The sequence below is a fragment of the Puma concolor genome, chromosome C1, assembly GCF_028749965.1.
Source record: "Puma concolor isolate L17-30 chromosome C1, mPumCon1.1.hap2, whole genome shotgun sequence".
NCBI classification, from domain to species: Eukaryota; Metazoa; Chordata; class Mammalia; order Carnivora; family Felidae; genus Puma; species Puma concolor.
In genome coordinates, this window is record NC_141674.1 from 71,157,312 (window position 1) to 71,177,623 (window position 20,312).

Here is a 20,312-nt window from a genome sequence, read left to right on the forward strand (position 1 = left end):
GTTGAAAGCTTTGATCACAGGTGTTGAATTTTTGGAATACTTCTTCCTGTATATTCAGGCGATTATGTAGGTTTGTCTTTTATTTTATTAATACAGGGTATTCCATTAACTGATTTTCAATGTTGAACCAACCTTGCATTCCTGGGATAAATCCTACGTGGTCATGGTATATAATCCTTTTTCTATACTGCTGGGTTAGGTTTGTTAATATTTTGATAAAGATATTTGCATTGTGATGGATATTGGTCTGTAATTTTCTTTTGATCTTTGTCTAGCTTTGGTATCAGACATTATGGAATAAGTTGGGAAGTGTCACATCCTCCTCTTTATTTTGAAAAAGTTTATATGGAATTGATATTATATCTTTGGATGTTTCATAGAATTCCCCAGTGAAGCCATATGGACCTGAGCTTTTCTTTGTGAGAAAAATTTTAATTATTAATTCAACATTTTAATTTGTTCACGGGTATCTTCAGATTTTCTATTTCTTCTTGAGCTAGTTCCAGCACCTGTGTCTTTCTGTGAATTTGTCCATCTCACCTAAGTTATATAATCAAGATAAAGTTGTTTATAGTATTCCTTTATAATTTTTTAAATTCGTCTAGTGTCAGGGGTGATGTTGTCTTTTCATTTTTGATTTGGGTAATTAGTATCTTCTCTATTTTGTCTTATTTTGTTTTGTCATGTTTTTGTTAGTTTTAATTTTTCATCAGTCTAGCTTTATCAGTAAGACTTTTGGACTTACTCATTTTCTCTGTTGTTTTCTATCTTCTATTTCATTGAAGTCTGTTCTGATCTGCTGTTTGGTTTTGATTTAATTTGATCTTTTTTCTTGAGTTTCTTAAGGTGGAAGCTTAAATTATTGTTTGAGACCTTCCATTTTTTCTAATATAGGTGTTTAAATCTACAAATTTCCCTCTAAGCTCTGCTTTGTCTACATTTCATAAATGTTGATTTTTTTGTAGGTTCTTTTACATTCAGTTCAAAATATTTTCTTATTGCCCTTTGGATTTCTTTGTGATTTAAATCCAAGTATTTCAGGATTTCCAAATTTTCTGTTACTGATTTCTTTTTTTGTTTGCTTGTGTTTTTTTTTGAGAGAGAGAGAGAGAGAGACAGAGAGAGACAGACAGAGTGTGATGGGGGAGGGGCAGAGAGAGAGGGAGACACAGAATCTGAAGCAGGCTCCAGGCTCTGAGCTGTAAGCACAGAGCCCAACGCCGGCCTTGAACTCACAAACCCCGAGATCATGACCTGAGCTGAAGTCCAACATTCAACCAACAGCCACCCAGGCGCCCTCCATCTGTTGCTGATTTCTAATTTAATTCTGTTGTGATCAAAGAACATATTTTGAATGATTTTTCAATCCTTTCAAATTTGAAATTTGTTATAGTATTTGGCCTATGCTTAATGTGGAAATTTCCATGTGTGCTTGAAAATACTATGTATTTTGATGATGTTAGGTGCTGTGTTTTATAAATGTCAAAATTTAATGCTATTATTCAAAGTTTTCTCCATCTTTGCTGATTTTCTGTCTAGTTTTCCCATGAATTATTGAGAGGGGAATCTTGAAATCTTCAAATATAATTGTTGAATAATGACGCCCTCCTTTCAATTCTCTCATTTTTGTTTTAGTATTTGGGGGCTGTTTTTTTTTCAGTGCCTATGCATTTCTAATTGTTAACTCTCTCAGATGTATTGGCCTTTTTATCATTATGAAATGTCTTTTTTTGTCTGAAGTACTGTTTTTTTTTTTTTTTTTTTTTTTTTTTTTTTTCTCTTAAAGTCTATTTTGTCTGATACTGATTTAGGTACTCCAGCTGTCTTGTGGTTACTATTTTCATGGTATATCTTTTTCTTTTCCTTTTCCTTTCAACCTACTTGTATCCTTAAATCTGAAGTGTGGCTCTTGTAGACAGGATATAGTTGGTCCCTGCTTTTTTCTTTTTTTAATCCTGCCTTTTTTTTTTTTTTATCCAGTCTGATAATTTCTGCCTTTGATCCATCTTTGTTCCATTCACATTCAGTGTAATTATTGATATGGTTGGATTTACATCTTCTACTGTGCTGTTTGTTTTCAGTATGTCTTACAGTTTTTGTTGTTATTGTTTCCTTTTCATTTCTTTAGTGTTAAACAAATATTTGTTAGGTGTCATTTTAATTTTTCTTTGTTTTTTAACTAAATTTTTAAAAGATATTTTCATACTGTTTGATTTAGGGGTTATAATGTACATTTTATCTTATCGCATTCTACTTCAGGATAAATCTAGTAAATCTATTTAAATCTAGTAAATCTATTTTGATCCAAGATAGCTCCATATCTTCTCCAACTCTGTGTTATTATTTTCACACATATTACATGTGTATTTTTGTAAAACTCAGCAATGCAATTTCATACAGCTGAAGTCCTTTAAAGAAATTAAGAGAACAGAACAGAAAAGTATGTATTCATAAAATCTTTTACTTCTATTTTTACCATTTCCAGCATTTTTCATTTCTTCCTGTCAATTGAGTATTGCCTAGTGTCATTTCCTTTCATCCTGAATGACATCCTTAAGTATTTCTGCTTGCAACAAACATTCTCAGTTGTTTATTTGGGAATGTCTTTATTTCACCTTTGTTTCTGAGGGATAATATTTTGGATAGAGAATTTTTGTGAACAGGTTTGTTTCTTTTTTCTCTTGGCACTCTGAAGATATCATTCCACTGCCTTCTAACCTCTCTTATTTCTGTTAAAAAGTCATTGATCATATTGCTTTTTCCTTGTGCATGATCAGCCATTTTGCTGCTTTTAAGATTTTGTCTTTGTCTTTCAAAAACTTGACTATGATGTGTCTAGGTATGAATCTCTTTGTGTTTATTCTAGTTGATATTATTTGAACTCCTGGATCTGTTGGGTAATGTTTTCCACACTGGACTTTCAACCATTATTCTTGAAATATTTTTTCTTTGCCCTTTGTCTTTCTGCACTCTTTTTAGGATTCCTATTACATGTATGTTGGTACCCTTGATATCCCACAAGTATGTGAGGATCTGTTCATTTTTCTCCAGTCTTTTGTTCTTTGTATTCTTCGGTCTGGATATTTCTGTTCATCTGTCTTCAAGTTCACTAATTAAGTCTTTGCCCTCCTCAGATCTTCTGTTGGGCCTACGTAGTGAGTTTGTAAATTTTGGTTATTGTACTTTCAAAGTCTATGATTTTTATGTTGTAAATAGTTTCTCTTTCTGTATTGAAACTCTCCTTCTTATATCATTGTCATTATAATTTCCTTTAATTCTTTAAACGTAATTTTATTTTATTCTTTGATGTATTTATCATAGCTGTTTTGCCTGCCAAATCCTATATTTTGACCTATTCAGAGACATTTTCTATTGACTACCTTTTCTCTTCATTATTGTCACATATTTTTATCAAAAAACACTGATTGTTTTAAGATACTATTTTTGTGGCACTTCTGGATTCTGATTCTCTTTTCTTCCTGGTTGTATGTATGTATGTATGTATGTATTTTTAATAACTTTTTTGGCCTTAATATATGGACTGTCTCCCATGGTGTCTGGCTGCTAATTTCCCTGCTAGGAATTACCCTGTGTCTTTGTAACTTAGTTGTTATTCAGTGATTGATCAGAGGTTGTCCTCAAACGCTGTGAGCAAGTCTGCATTTGTGGGTTGAGGAGCACAGTCAGTGTTGAAGCGGTTTGCAAGTCTTTACCAGCTTTAAATTTCTGTAGGGTCCTCTGGGGTCTCCCGTACAGGAATAGCTTCCCAGTTAGCTAGGGATATGTTTACGTCCTCTCTGACTCTCTCATTTCCATTTTCTGTGTTAAATTTCTTGCTAGACTACCAGTCTGCTGCTCACCCCTACCAAGGCCACAACTTGAGACTAGCAAAGCTGGACACTTGCCCTGTTCATTTCCTACAGTTTGCTTTTTTTATTGACAACATCACTTGTGTGGGATTTTTTGGCCTGCTCTGTATACCACGTCAGCCCCTCTGGCAGCAAAGCTGCTAGTTGTCAAGGCCAGCCCCACCTGATGGAAGTACTGCACTGACTGAGCTGTTGGGGGAACAGGAGCAGCACTGAGCAAGACCACCTTAGACTCCCACCGTTCTTATACAGAGTTCAGCAGTTTTTCGTGAATAAATGCTTCTCAATTTACTGTCTGTGATTGCTAGGTTCCCAGAGCCATGCAGTCATCGTTTTTGGCAATTTTGTCCAGCTTCTTAGTTGTTTCGTAGGAGATTTTCTGGCTTATTCATGGCCCCATCACCAGAAGTCCTAGCTCACCTGGGAGCTTTTCAAATGGCAAGTTCACTTGCTGAAGTTCCACTTAATGAGGTACCATTCTATAGATCCTTTGTACCATTTTGGTACAAAATTTAGGTCTCTGGGAATCAGAACAGTCTGTTCATCATGCCATCCAGTCTGCCCACCTTGCTATACAATCTGTCGTCTTAATCCTTGTTGATGTAAGGAATCTCACACTTCAACAATGATCACCAGTAACTTTTTGTATGTTATTCCCTTTTGAAAACCACGTTACTGGCATCTGACGCTGTTTGTAATGCCGAATCGAAGTTTGTAAATGCATTATTTTATGATTCTGCTTTATAAATGAAATCTATAGTGTTGTGTTTTGTCTCTTCCGTAATACAGAATGTTTAAATGGTTAACATTTGTGCTGCAGTATAGCTTTCTGGCTCATGAAAAATGAAAGCTATCAGCGATCTGGGCAATAAGATTCATCGCCAATAGTCACTAGCAACAGCACACAGCATTTTAATATCAGTGAGGTCCACAGCTAGCAGTAAGAGCTGGTGTAATTGAAAGACGTTTAGGTGCAATCATTCTGCTGTTTGTTCCTTGCCAGGTTCAACATGGGATTGTGTGAGTATTTGAAGAAAACAGCAATTTTTTTTAGATCTTTGAAAGATGTAAAAAGGGTAGATAAGTGCTTAAATTTAAGAAACGTGGTAATTTTTAAATCATGTGGCTCTAAAATAAAAAGATATTTTATTTGTCTTGCTTGATTAAAGCTTTAGAAAAGCTACTCCTTGGTTACAAGTGAACCGATAATTCTGGTCTAATGTTGCCGTGGTAACAACTCATGCTGATATAATTGAGAACATCTTATACATCCTGGTTTGAACATTTTCTCCCTGCCATTTTGAGTTGTTCTAGTGGTATATGAAGGAGGCTAGAATAACCAGCTTGAAAGAAATTAAATCTAGTTATACACATCTTTGGCATTAATCTGATGTTTACTAGTGATATCTCATGCTGGGCAGTTATGCTTTGCTTCTAGGGGCTTTTCTTTTTTAAACAAAAGAAAGCTATTTTCATTTTCTGTGTGCTGCATGTTCCAGTGTATGTGTTTACACCATCGGTTCTTCCACCTCTAGAGATTAGCATAACTCCCTTTGCTGTTGGATTGTTGTTTTGAGCAATATGTTTTGGAAAGGTTGGTTTTCATCATGAGTGGTAAGTATGCTCTCGGAGCCACTGCAGCTATATTTTTTTAGAAATATTTAACTATACGAGGGAAAAATATTTTCTAAAGGGGCAATTGTAAGAGCTACAGTGAATTACATTTTCTATTGATGCTTTTGCATTTTGGCATTATAGTAATTTGCTTTTAAAATCCATTGAGAACTGTGAACAAGTAAAACCACTATTAATAGTCGATACCAATAGTCATTTTCTAATTTTCTTTATGGTTTGATTTATTGTATTCATTAAATACTGTTGTTACTAATTGTGTTATAAATTAGTGAGTAAAAGACCCACCATGATAAGGGAGGAATTTCTTTTTATTGTCTGATCCTGAAGATAATTGAACTTTCCATTTATTGGCTTTGTCATTCTAATGTTAAGTCTTGTTAGCTTCTTTTTTATTACATTTAAAAAACCCTAGTCTTGAATAAGATGCTGCCAGAATTTTGTTGGTTTACTGGTTGCTTTTAACTACAGTTCTTTGAGAAATAGAGATTTAATGATGAAATAAATATGTGCATTTTGGTTTTAGAGGCTTTATTAAAATTTTTCAGGGATACTTTTTTGGGGGAAATAATTTGTTAGAATAAGTACTTTCATGATCATTAGTTTCCTTTTATGTTTTTATAACGTGACTTATTTTTTTGAAACATTTCCAAAAATGCTTTTTGAGAAAATATCTTACAGTATATACTGCAGTTTATCATAGGGTGAGAGCTGTTCACTTTAAGCCAAACCTGCAGCTAAAAATAGATATCCTGTTGTTAGAGTGAGAAATGTTTGCTTACAGCATAATTCATTAGCATCTTTTTGCTTAACTAAAGAGGATATTTATAAGTTAACCCTTGAATTGAAGACATTTTTAGGAAAACTGTTATATTATTTTTCTTATAACGTAACAGTCTATAATTTACACTTAAAAGATTTGGAATTGGAATCCAGAACCTGAGAGAGTTGGATTTTTGCTATATAATGATAGAATTCAAAACAGATGTACCTTTTCTTCCATAAATGAAGATCACCTCATTACTGCCAGTAAATATTCTTTTCTCTTGTTTCCATATAACATAAGCCTCTTCCACACTGTTAAGTATTTGTTTGTGAAATGATGTTAGACATTAAAGGACGTTTTTATATGCAAGACATTAAGAATTGTTAGTGTTATTTTCCTGTTATTTTCCTGTTAGTAGACAGGTCCTTCTGATTTAGTGTTTTAAATTTGGGCTAATATTTACAAAATTAACATGTTAACATTTCTTAGAATTTCTATGGGTATCAAAATTGAATACGCCTGGTTTTCATACTTTAAATATTAGATTTCTTTGACTCTGGCCAATGCGTGTTTTCTCTTTGAAAGTTCGGTATAAAACAGAATTTTTAGGTAGCCACTGTGGTGTTCTAGAGGTTTTGCAGTTGGATGTATTGGTTGTAGCTGAAGAAGATTGTTGCTGCTTCTCTATTGCTTTATTTCTCTTTGAAGAATCTATGGATTATTCAGGTAGTATTTGATACACTTGGCCATATTGGCTTGTCTAACACAGGAATCACAGTAATTACAATTAGACATTCTGACTTTTCAGTATTGTCCAATTTCAACTAATTTTACTCCTGCCATAAGTGGTTACAAGCCTTAGCCATCAAAAGGTGGAAAATTACAAATGAAGTGTGATTTTATTTGTAAAAATAAGCAAATGTTAGATTTTTTCATCTGAGTTTATAGCCATACATGTGGTTTTTATGTGCACGTGGTATTTTTCTAGTTAAAAAGCTACTCTTTTTCTCCTTCCTGCCTATTAAGTGTTAGGTTTCTCAGAGAATCTATCTTTGGACCTCTCTTAATGCTATATTCTCTCTGAATGATCTCATCCATGCCCACATCTTCACATGTTACCTGAACATTCAGTTCAAAAGTGAATTTTCTCTTTCTATCCCAAATCTATTCCTTTTTCATTGATCCTGATTTCTGTTAATAATCCCAGACCCACACAGGAATTTAAAACAGAAACCTTGTAGTCATTCCTAACTTGTTTTTAACCCACCCCAGGCATGCATTCAGCCATTAACTTCTATTGATTCTACATCAGTAATGTCTCGGAAATCACTCAATTTTCTCTAGTCTCACTAACACTGGGAATGCCTAAGATTAGGTATTCTGTATATCCTCAGCCCTATTGCAGTAACTGCTTCACTAGTTTCTCAGCTTCCAGTTTTATATCCCTCCAGACCACTTAATGTGCTGCCATTTTTTAAATGCCAGTATGCCCATTTCATAACCCAACATGAAAACTTTCAATTATTCCTTATTGTATCTAATATCAAGGTTAAACTCCTTAAAGTAAGGCATGTAAGATCAGTTACCTACCATTCTGGCTTTATCTGCATCTCTCTCATAAAGTTCTGATCTAGCTATACTACATATTATTCCTTGCTACCTTTTCATATGTATGTATTTTATCATAAAAATTACGAAAACCAGCTATGCTTTTCAAATGCCTTCATCATTGACTCTGTAGAGTTAGGTGATTCCCCTATACTCCCAAAACAATTTTTGTATTATACTGAAATTATATCCTGGCATGTCAGTTTCCAGTCTCCAAACTTTGAACTCCTTCAGTAGAGGGTAGTGGTGCTGAGTTCATCTATGTGTTTCCCATAGTTTACCCCTATGCACCAAACATAGTAATGAATTCATAAATTCTTGTGGAATAAACGAATGACTAAAAACTACCCATATTTGAGTACTTTTCTTACGTTATCAATGAAAAATACCAGTCATGTATTTTAATTTTTGGTTCATATGCTTATCAGAATATAACTAGCACCCTTATTCCAAAATTCCAGATGAGAACTCTTATTGGCCTAGCTGCAGTGGAGAGCAAATCTCTGAAGAAGCTTACCCTGCTATGAATGACAGGAAAGTTACAGAATTGATCACAAACATTTCCTTAACTCCCCTTTCTAGGTCTATATTTTCTAGATTAAAAATATAAGGACACAAAACTGGAAAATCAGTGTATCAGTTTTGATTTTAAGAAAGCATACTTGCCCAGAAATATGCACTATCAGATTAAAGATCAGACACCAAAGTCTAAGCAACAGTTTTACTTTGAGGAGCTTGCCTTCATGGAAAATAAGTAGATAGTAGTTTCACTCTCACTAACTTAGAGGGATGGATGAAGCTTACAAGAAAGAGACTTGTGGAGATGAGTAGAAGATCCAACACTTGTGATTACTTTCGTTTTAAAACTGTCTGGACATCCAAGAATTTGTTAGACTATTCCAAGTTGAAAACGTGGCTATTCTACTTCCAGATATAACAGGGCTCTTCCCTGACTTGGTAGGTATCACCACCAGCCAGATACCCTGTAGTCCTAGCTCCACTCCCATTTCTGAAAGTCCCTGTATTATTTAACTGATAATATGAATATGTACCAATTAAAATATCTGAGAAGTTGATTCTAACACTCTCAAAATAGGAGGTGAGAAGAACTACCTTATTTGGGTGGGTTTGTAAAGTTTTGAAAGGTTTCTCATTGTTTAAAAATGGATAAACAAGAAAAGCAACAATATGGAGCCTATGAAAGATTATGCATCACTTAAGGATAAATCACAGACTTCAAGAGGAAAAGACTGAACTTATATTTTGAAAATATTTGTGGGAAGGGTTTAAAAATAAGAAATTATAGGTAGTCTGGGTTCAATTCTTAAAAATTCCAAGTGAACATGAATCTGTGTTTACTTGAATGATAAAACAAAGAGAGAGACTAGGATGAAAAGAACTGGCTGAGAGGCAGGAACAGAAAAGGAATACTAATGATATGATAAGGGATGGTTATAAGAAGATGAACCTGGTGTTTGCAGAACATAAAGCTGCCTTAGAAGCATTAAAAAGCAAAATAATCACTACAGGAAAGTAAATTAATGATATGAAGAACTAGCTTGATAAATCCTACTAGAATGTCAGGGGAACAGACAAGATAAAAGTTATGAAGTAAAAAGTATGTCAGATAAAAGTAGGAAACCCTACATTGAAAGAATAGCATTCCTTCAGAACAGATAATGACTAATAAAACAGGAGCAATAATAAAAAATATGATTCAGGAAAACTCCTTAGTTGGAAAAAAACTCTGAATCTGTAGATTCAAAGAGCTCATTGTATTTTGACAAAGATTAACACCAACACCAACACCTAAATATATCCCTTTTCTTAAAAAGCTTATTTCTTTATTTTAAGAGAGAGAGAGCACAAGAGGGGGAGGGGGGCGCAGAGAGAGAGAGGAAACAGAATCCCAAGCAGGCTCCACGCTGCCAGCACAGAGCCCAATGTGGGGCTTGAATTCACAAACTGTGAGATCATAACCTGAGAATATAATAGAAACCCTCAGTGTACAGAAAGTGAAGTGGTAAATGAAAATCTTAGGTGTAAGGGGAAGCATACTTTGACTACCCTGAGGAGATTTTCATTCCTTGGCTAGCCAAAGGGCTTTCATTTTAAATGGCCTCACGGAGACAGAAGACAATTTATTAGATCCATGCATCTTAGGATTTCTTAGACCCCTATGTAAAGCCAAGATCCTCAAAGGATTGTAACCTCAGTGAAAGCATAGTTGAGAAAATAAAACCTCTCCACTGACACAGGGAAGAAATAAGGAAGCTTGTATTTCTTGGCCTAGATTCCTGGGGACATGGGAGGAATGTGTGTATGTGTGTGGGATGCCTCTCCTGAGAGTTTGTAATCAACTGCTTCTCCAGTAAATTTCACATTTTAATCTGTATTAATTATGTGGTGGTTTAAGAATCACCAATAAAATAAAATAAAATTATTGTGACAGTCCCAGGCTAATAACATCCACGGGATGCCAGGCAGAAGCTAATACAAAACATATTCCCAAGTCAAACCCTGCAGGTTTATCATAGTTAAAGCCCAACTGAACTTTAAATCCACAATCCAGGGATGCCTGGGTGGCTCAGTCAGTTAAGTGTCCGACTTCAGCTTAGGTCATGATCTCAAGGCTCATGAGTTCAAGCCCCTCATCGGGCTCTGTGCTGACAGCTCAGAGCCTGGAGCCTGCTTTGGATTCTGTCTCCGTCTCTTTCTGTCCCTCTCCAGCTCATGCTCTCTCTCTCTCTTTCTTTCAAAAATAAATGAACATTAAAAAAATTAAACATAAATTCACAATCCAAAATCAAAATAGATACACACACATCTACTATAAACAATAGTCAGCAAATACAACAGGATTAGACCTTTCTAAGAATGTCAAGAGGTAGAATTGTCACAGACTACCATTTAAAATTAATAATCACACAAAAACATATATATGTAAGAGAAAAAAGACCAGGCATCTCTAACAGAACCTCCAAACATATAAAACAAAATTGACCATTTAGAAGGAGAAATTGTAAATATATAAGATTTATGGATATTTATAAAGAGTGTTATGCTAGTATAACTAGTATAATCACCTAGTAATGGGGGAATACACAGAAATGTATAGAACACTCAACTAAACATATTCAAAATATTTTAAAGAATTGACATATAGGCCATAGTCTCTGCCCACAAAGCAATTAAGTTTAATCAGTAAAAAAGACTAATTAAACAGATTAACAAACACACAAATAGTATATTTAGGGATTACAAAAATTCAAATAATTCACAGGTCAAGAATAAACTCATGAAGTTAAAATTCAGCTATCAATGAGAATTTGTGGGGTACAGCTAAAGTGAATTTAGAGACAAATTTTTAAATGCTTATGTTAGGAAAGGAGAAGGACATTAATGATGTAAGTACTCAAGTAAATAAGTAGAGAGAGCAAGGCAAGGTTAATCAAAGGAAGAAAAAGACTAAGGAAGACATGAGCAAAAACCAGTAGAATAGAAAATAAAAATCCATCAGAACCAAAGGTTAGTTCGTGGAAAAGACTTTTGAAAGAACTGATGAGAACTATACTTATTTAAGATTTAATCATAATTAAAATCTTTTTTCAAAACTTAACATAATTAGGACTGGGCAGTTTTCCAATCAAGTTCTAGGAAATATTCAAAGAATGAAAATTTCAGTCTGGTACAAAATCTTTCAAAGAACTGAAAAAGAGGAGATACTCTTAAATTTATTTATTGAGTCAAGTAGAGCTTTACAAGTAAAGTATGGGAAAAGAAAATTAATTAGAAACATTGTCTCTGAAGTTAGGAACAGGAAACGGATGCTCATTGTCTGTTTCTGTACAATATTGAACTCTTAGTCATAACCTGCACAGTAAGTAAGGCAATAAAAAAAATGGATGGAACAAAATTGTCATTATTCACAGATGATAGGTCTGCTTAGAGAATTCAAGAGAATCTACCAATGTTATTTTAGAATTAATAAGAGAGTTTGCCAGATACAATAAGATCAATATATAAACATCAGTTATACATCAGTAATAAACAAATGGTAATTTTTAATACTTTTTGCTTTAATAAATTTTGCTTTTACAATAGCAACCCAAACTCTAAAGAACCTAGGACTAAATCTAATAAAACATAATAAGACTTTTAAGGAAAAAAATTATAAAATTTTACTGAGAGACATTTACCTAATTTTTAACAAAAAGATATGAATTCAGGGGCCCCTGGGTGGCTCAGTCGGTTAAACATCCGACACTTGATTTCAGCTCAGGTCATGATCTCATGGTTCATGAGTTCAAGCTCCACATTGGGCTCTGTGCTGACATCGCAGAGCCTGCTTGAGATCCTCTCACTCACTCTCTCTCTCTCTCTCTCTCTCTCTGTTTCTCTCTCTCTCTCTCTCTTCCTCTGTCTATGCCCCTCCCCTGCTGGTTCTCTCTCTCTCTCTCTGTCTCAAAAATAAATAAACGTAAAAAGATATGATTTCATATCCATTATATTAGTGACACATTTTGTTACGGGTATGGGTCATCAAAGATATGGTGGCAAAATAAACTTGCACAACATATATTGAGCCACTTGCTGTATTACTGTGTGGTAAAGTTGAAAATGTACACACCCTATCAACTAGGGATCCACTCCCAGCTCTATACTGTCTGATAGCAAGACAGAATATTTTAATTCAGAACTGAATGGAAAATCCTTAGCATATGACTGTGATAGATATAATATTACTCTAAGAAAAAGTCTCTGAACAATTAGGGAAGTAAAGTACATTTCTTGAAAGAGCATTTTAAAGATTACTTGGGTTGTTTATGGCTAGAAATTTAGCTTAAGTTTTTATTACCTCATCCTGTCAGCATCCAGGTTCTCTAATCAAACATGACTTGGATGGCCAAGAAAATCCACAGCATCCCTAAATAGAGAGCAAGTTGGGAGAGAAAGCATGTACATAACATGAGCTGTGAATTAGTACACTATGTGGATTCATGGTATATCCATCTCTCTATGTACATATTAAATAAATTAATGTTTCTGTAATTTGATCATTTAAATATATGTCTCACAAAAAATTATTTTGTAACAAGTTAGTGAAAGTTAGTCAATTATACTGTTCACTTGTAACCAAGACTTGATAAAGAATTAACCAATAAAAAAAAGCATAAGAAAAAGAAAGAGGAATAAAATAGATAATACAATAGGAAATATAGTTTTTATCGCCTGTTAAATTTCCAAACACCCATTCATCTGTGATTTTGTGCAAGACCAAATGATATCTTAGAAAACAAAAGTAGGCCTAGTCCCATCCACTGAAATGTACAAATGCAATTGCAGTAAAGTTATTTTTTACACTCACTATAAATTTTAAGGTTATAGTGAACTTGCTCTGAGTGAACTTGCTTGAATATGGTGAAGCAAATAAAGCATCCCTTGAGCAAAGTGAACACACTGCTCTACACATTAAAGGGATAGAATATGATATTTTTTAACAGATTTCTAGAATAGGGTTTGGCTGGTTAAAATATATATATATATATATATATATATATATATATATATATATATATATATATATATATATATATTTTATGAATGTGAGGGTATGGGTTGTAAGCCTTAGATAAAAACACTTTTGAATATGGATGCCCAAGTATTTTTCATTCTATTTCTATGTGTAAATATACTAATGAGCATATGGGATAGATACTTCTTGTGGGTATGTTATTTGATGTGTTATTTAATCTGTTTAACTTATTTATTCCTTTTGACCAAGCACGCAAATCATCAGAAGCATCTGGTAGGAAACCATTTTTTACAGAATAATTCTGTTTCCTTTGTTGCTATAAATTGCATTTTTATTAGGTATTTTGTGTCAACTAGAATGTTTTATATTTAGTTTACTGAAAATATTTGTAGTGCAGTGTATGTGTGTGGGGTTATTCTTAAAAATAACCATTGTAGAGCTCTAAACAGGGGTGTGTTTGAAATAGGGGCGCCAGAACACAGACACTTAACTAGATTTACACTTTCCAGAGGTTTTGGAAGGGATTGTACTGTTCTGTTATTTGCTGATAGAACTTGGTGTTTTCATAGGTAATTAACCTCAGTTTCCATCCTGTTCTGTGCTCTCTGATATATACCAAATAACTCTTAGACTAATGCTTTGATTAAGGTAAAGGAGGAAGATGAAAATAATTTAATTGCAGAGATCAGGAGGCCCATGAATTATAATCTAAAAAGTAAAAAGTTTTAAACTATTATTTCAAAAAAGGTATTAAGAAACTTACCACTCTTTATAGTACCTGATAGGTTCTCCTTCCCTCGCAGGAGATTTTAGAGGAATAGCCTCCTCCCTTATTCCCTACATAGATAGCCATCAAAGTTTAAGCCCCAGGCCTCAAATCCCCACCATCACTGCTCTTTACTCCATCTGGCTCCCCTCTTCCTTAGCAAATGATCTTGCTTCTTGTTTTCCAGAACAAATAGGGTCTAGCAATTGTGACTAACTCTGTTTACCCCCTTTCCTTCAGACACATTGAAAAGCATCACCCTGGCAAACAGTTACCCTCATGTTTGGGCACCTGCTTACCTACACACTTCACCCCTCACTGCTACAGGGCACTTATACCCTATGCTGCAGCTGTGCAAGTCAGTTGCCAATGCTGGGATAAACCATGATGCTTCCTCCATACCTTATTATTATTATTTTAACATTTATTTATTATTGAGAGACAGAGAGAGACAGAGCATGAATATGGGAGGGGCAGAGAGAGAAAGAGACACAGAATCCGAAGCAGGCCCCAGGCTCTGAGCTGCCAGCACAGAGCCCCACGCGCGGCTCAGACTCACAAACCGAGACATCATGACCCAAGCCAAAGTCGGACGCCCAACCGACTGAGCACCCCTACTTCCTCCATACCTTTTTACACAAGATCATCCCAGCCTAGAATGCCTTCTTCCTCAACTTTATCTTGTAGAGGAACTCTGTCCTTAAGACTTAACATAATGCTGTGTCCTCTATGCCTTATTTTTACCTACCAATTTCCTCTTTTGAGCTCTTATAGTACCTTATGATTCCCTTAGTTGTAGTTTTTGTCATATTGCATTCTAATGTTTCATCTCTCTCCCCGTTACCTTTTCACCTCTTTAACAATGTAAATATATGTGTTCTCTGTAGTGTTCCCAAAGTCTCGCTCAATTTCTGGCACCACAAAACAGTGCTCAATAAATGTTGTTAAAAAGATTGTTAAAACTGGCACCAAAGAAGTAAATGCCTGAAAGACACTAAGGTCTTTCAAAAGGGAGTTAACGAAGTTTTGAAATGAATGTTGTTTTTCCTAGAGTAGAGTTTCAGATACATAACACAAGTCCAGTGATGGTATTGCAATAGTTACAGGCTGTGTATTTCAATACATATACCACTTCATATTGTTAGCACTATTGCTCTGAGAGTTAAAAGTTTTTGTTAGTTGTTTTAAGAATTAGAATGGTATTGATTTTGACACTAAACAAGTACTGATTTTATTTCTTTAGCATTTAATTGTAAGATGTCCTATTTGAATATGTGCTGTCAAAATATTGAGTTTCTGTATTAATGTTCTATTTCTATACATAATATTCTGAGACAATGTATATAGGTGACTTCGTGCTAATATGTTGTTTTCATGAGCGTTATTTAATCATTGTTTAATTAATTTTTTTTTTTTGAATACAAGCTTGCTCCTCTTCAGAAGTATCTGGTAGGCAACTACTTTTTAATAAAACAAATGTTACCTTTCCAACTTTTTCTTTGGTTGTTTGCAAATTGTTATGCTCCTCATAAGTTATATTTTTATAAAGTATACAGAGTTAATACAATATTTTAGTTGATGGACGAAATGGTTTAGCTTTATATTGAGTTTGGTCTATAGAAATGATTTATATTGCACTTTTTATGTGATATTTTAGAAACAACAAATATAGCCCTGGAAAGTAGTGGGAGTTGTACAGGGTAGCAGAAGAAAGATTAATACACACCACCTAAATTAGATAACCCAGATTAATGAATGTTTTTTTAAATAAAATATACTGTTGTAAATTTTGAACAAAATAGCTACTATTTGAATATTTACCCCAGAGAGTTTATATTGTTTTGTTCTATTTTCTGTTTGTTTCTCTTTTCTTTGTTCTGACATACATTAAATAAAAGTTTAATAAAGCTGTGTTTTTATTGTAAAAGACGTGTTAGAGAGGGAGGTGACACTTACCTCATTACGATAAACTAGAGAAATAAACATCTGGAGTAATTGTAATCTGTAATAGTAATAGATTTCTAAACTCTTCTTTCAAAACATGAATGATAACCTCTTTTAAGCATTGGAAAATGGCATCCTATAACTAACAACATGCTCTTGTTATATAATAAGCAGTAATGTAGTATAGTTAACACAGAAACCAAAAGTGCCTAATAAATACATTTTCTAAATCTAATTAGTGAAACATTCTTATTCATTGTAAAATTATCTGCATATTATGGAATAAAGATAAGCCATACTTGACTTTTCAATGAATTTTCCTAATGTTTAAAATGAACTTTGTAATCTAATTTTGAAATTATGTCCTGTGTATAAATATATTCAAAAATATTTTGAGGGTGATAAGAATTACATTTTTTGTACATTTGTGGAAACACATAAAAATTGTGACTTTGTTTCTTCTTTCTTTATCTCATAAGTGTGGGTAAACATTCCTATTTGTAGGAATAGATTCCTGTGGTATGTTCATTTCTGCAGAATACAATGCAATCTCTAAATGATGCAAATTGAAAAGAATATAAATTTATTTGGAAAATATATATATAATTGAAATAAATACTCCTAGGAAGAAACTGATTTAATTTTTGGTGTGCCCTTTTCATTTTCTGTAGTACATTATTGACTGTTACAGAACACAATATACTTGCAGAAAAATTCTTCATTGAGATCTTTTCCTAAGGAGAGTTATTAATCACTGTAAGGTGCTTAGCTACCCATAATCGTGGAGCTAAGAAATATTAGGACCAATATTATAATTCAGATGTGCCAAGCTCCAAAACTTAGGGCTGTTTCAGGCTATCACAATGGTTTAAACTGTTAAATGTAGATACTGTGTACATATTAGAGCACAATAAGAAGACCAAAATATTTAGAACTTCCAGTTCTAAAGTCTGGAAGTCTGGATTGAATGTGCTGCAGTGTTTGAATGTGGCTGTCTCTCCCACCACTTATTTTGTTAATTAGCTGCCAACACCTTATGTCAGTGGGTATAAATTTTTTAAACAACCAGAGAAAAACATTTAGAAAGTGAAATTCACCACTGTCTAAAAATAATAAAAACCAAAGCAAATACATGTGGTTCTAGATTGCCTATTGTTTTTAGAGTTATTCATAACCCAGCATATTGTGAAATATTTTATTTCTGGTGTTTGTATTTATAAGATGTATATTTTGGTTAACTTATATTTTTACAGAATTAACTATGTTCATCTTTGCATCTGAGTAGTGCACATATAAACTAGAGATTTTCTGTGTGTATATATACTTACGTGATTAAAAAATGTTTCGAAAAGAGTTTGCTTCATGGAAGTATTTAATGACATTATAATTAATGCTTATCCTTACTCTAAAAGGGAATCTCCTTATTTGTTGAAATAATTCACAAAATTTAATAACTTTGATTCATACCTATTCTGATAATTTTCATGTAAGACCTTTTTGAGAACTGTTACTTCCTTTCTGTAACGTTACTTATCAGTGAACTTGGAACATTGATGAGTACAGAGAACATTTCAAAGAATTTCCTGAATATCCTATTAGCAAATGAAATTAAGTAGTGCCTGAAATTTTTCGTCTAGCTCATTCACCAAGTAGGGAAAAGGAAGTTTTCTTGCAGTACATGCACCATCTTTGGCCAATAACGCCAGTCCTTCCATTGACCAGTTACTTTTTTCTTAACTCCAGATCCACTTAGCAGGAAGTGACAGGAGAAGCTGAAATAGGATGTTGAGAATTTTTTTTTTTCTTTCCCTGATTCTCTTGCTTGTCTCCAAATTATCTATACTCATGCAGGCATCTGGAGAGTTTATACTGCAACTTGATGTGCAAGTTCTAAAAATAGAAGATAACCAAAAACATTTTTCAAAGGAAATCAGATGTATATTTTGGGAATCACAAATTGTTGTTTCTTAAAAGCCACAGTTGCATTTATCAGGAAATTATGTTTTTAATTTATCATAGCTGTCATCTCTAAAGCAATGCCATTGCAAATATGTCTGCTCCATGCAAAAGAATACATAAATTAAATAAACACAATCTTACTTATAAAACCACTCTTCTTCAGTTGTAACTAATACATTAACTTTTAGAAGTAGGATGGCCTGAACCATCCTAAACTCAAAATGTAAGACTTATCCACCCCCAAATCCACCCCCGGGAAGAATGAGATCATATCTGCATAATGAGGTACAATTATTTGATTCATTGTTTTGGTGGAGGAGATTTTCATACAATGGGGGAGAGTCTAATTTTAAAAATTATTTTTCTCAAATTTTCTAAAATAGGTATTTTGAGAGTATTTTACAGCAAAATACAGTGACAGTTTATATAAAGTAGTAAAATAATGTCTTCAGAAATGAACACTTTAGTGTCACTTAAAAACTAACGTCTGCTCTTGGTGCTTGTCATCACCATTTTGAAATCTCAAAACCTTTAGAATGCCAACAGCCTTTTTGGTTAGTAACAGTGTTTTGGCAAAGTTCTTTTACAAAAGTGAAGGAGGAAATAATAACATATATCTTAAAATGCCTCACTTTAATACCACTACATCATTAGAGACCTCATTAAAGAATTTATGAGCCTCTCACTTCCAATGTTTGGTCTTTTCTTCTTCTTCTTATCATCATCATCATCGTTATCATCACTCTTAGTATTTCTGAAATAAATGCCAGGGTGCCACTCTAAGTTCATTTTGCCTAGCCTTTTACTATTTCAACACCATTTAAATTCTATTGTCTTCTTCATTTTTAGATTTAGATATCCGAGGAATACTCGGAACTTCCAAACAAAAAGAAATACTAAAATAAATACCTCTTGAATCACCAGGTTTTGCTCTCAGACCTAACTGTAAGAACAAGAATACATTTTGTTAATGCCATCTTATCTCTGGAATCCTTTTCCTATTTGTTTTTAAATTCCTGAAGTCATTTTGTAAACAGAAGTCATTATGAAAACTTCGTGGAAAGAAAATGAAAAAGAGGAAACCTTTTAAATGATTCGTCATTTAACAAATCTAAAACTTCAAACCACAGCTTGATAATGTGGCTGTTATTGATCACTAGATAAACATCTGGTTTTGAACGCTTTAGTGTACATTTTAGATTAGGCATTCAGGCATGTAGTTTTGTTCTAAATTTAGAATGAGATTTTTTTAAAGCTGTTTGAGTGTTTTGTTTTTGGTGTTTTGTTCTGTTTTTGTCTTTGGTGGCCATCCTTTATATGTAGCCTGTGTTCTTCCTTTTTCTCTCTGCCTTCAGCAGAGAAAACACAAATCCAATAACATAAATCTTTATAAACCTGAAAACAGCCCTCCATCAAAGTCAGTTATTTTTGAAACTCCACAAATCAATGAGTTCACATTCATCAGATAGCTTCAACTTGTTACTTTTCACGGCTTTGTTAATATCACTGATGGCTTACTAGCAATCAGTATTTTGATCTACATTGATTTATAACTTATTTATGTTACTTTCAGGTATGTTTTCAGGAACAGTATTTTTATTATTAGATTTGAAATTATCAGAGTGATCTCCATATAAAATAGTATTAGAGATTCTCAGAAATTTAAGAAAATATTTGCTTCTTATTTACAGAAACTAAATAGCTCTCTAGTTTATCATGGTTATGAATACATATTTCATGGCAACAAAAGTTGACATAAGTCTGTATTTTTAAAGTATATTTACATGTAATATAAATATTCTTACAAGACAAAATTTGTTTGTTTTTTTAATCTATTTTCAGTGAAAGAGTTTCTAGCCAAAGCCAAAGAAGACTTTCTTAAAAAATGGGAAAATCCTACTCCGGTAAGGAATATTTAAAATTTTCTATGATTTAAAAGTCCTATGTAAAATCATGATTCTTACCCAAGTAATTTACTAGTTTAGAAACTTTAAAGTAGCATTAAACTTTCAAGTTGCATTTTAAAAAGTGAGCTTAACATGGGAGTTTTGCCATAATATTATCATAACATTATGTTTTGATTTGCTAACTAATAATTTTATATATACCTAAATTGGAGGAGGAACTAATTTCCATTATAATATCTAATTACAAATTTTGATACTAATTACAAGCTGCTACAAACTCTTGATATTTGTTAATATTATAGTAATTTTGATTTGTGCCTTTGAT

The 20,312-nt window shown here is 33.3% G+C and overlaps 1 protein-coding gene across 6 annotated transcripts in view; it reads left to right on the forward strand.

The window, feature by feature from the left end:
• Positions 1-20,312, forward strand: part of PRKACB (protein kinase cAMP-activated catalytic subunit beta) — a 127,579-nt gene that overhangs the window by 68,491 nt on the left and 38,776 nt on the right. For 2 of the 6 annotated variants that reach the window (XM_086717410.1, XM_025935014.2), the window contains exon 2: positions 19,923-19,984. In XM_086717410.1, the coding sequence (XP_086573536.1) occupies positions 19,923-19,984 (62 nt within the window). Of the gene's footprint in view, positions 1-4,662; positions 4,890-5,161; positions 5,484-13,660; positions 13,685-15,602; positions 15,627-19,922; positions 19,985-20,312 lie in introns of those variants that run through there. The other 4 variants (XM_086717408.1, XM_086717409.1, XM_086717411.1 and 1 more) reach the window with 4 other exon arrangements.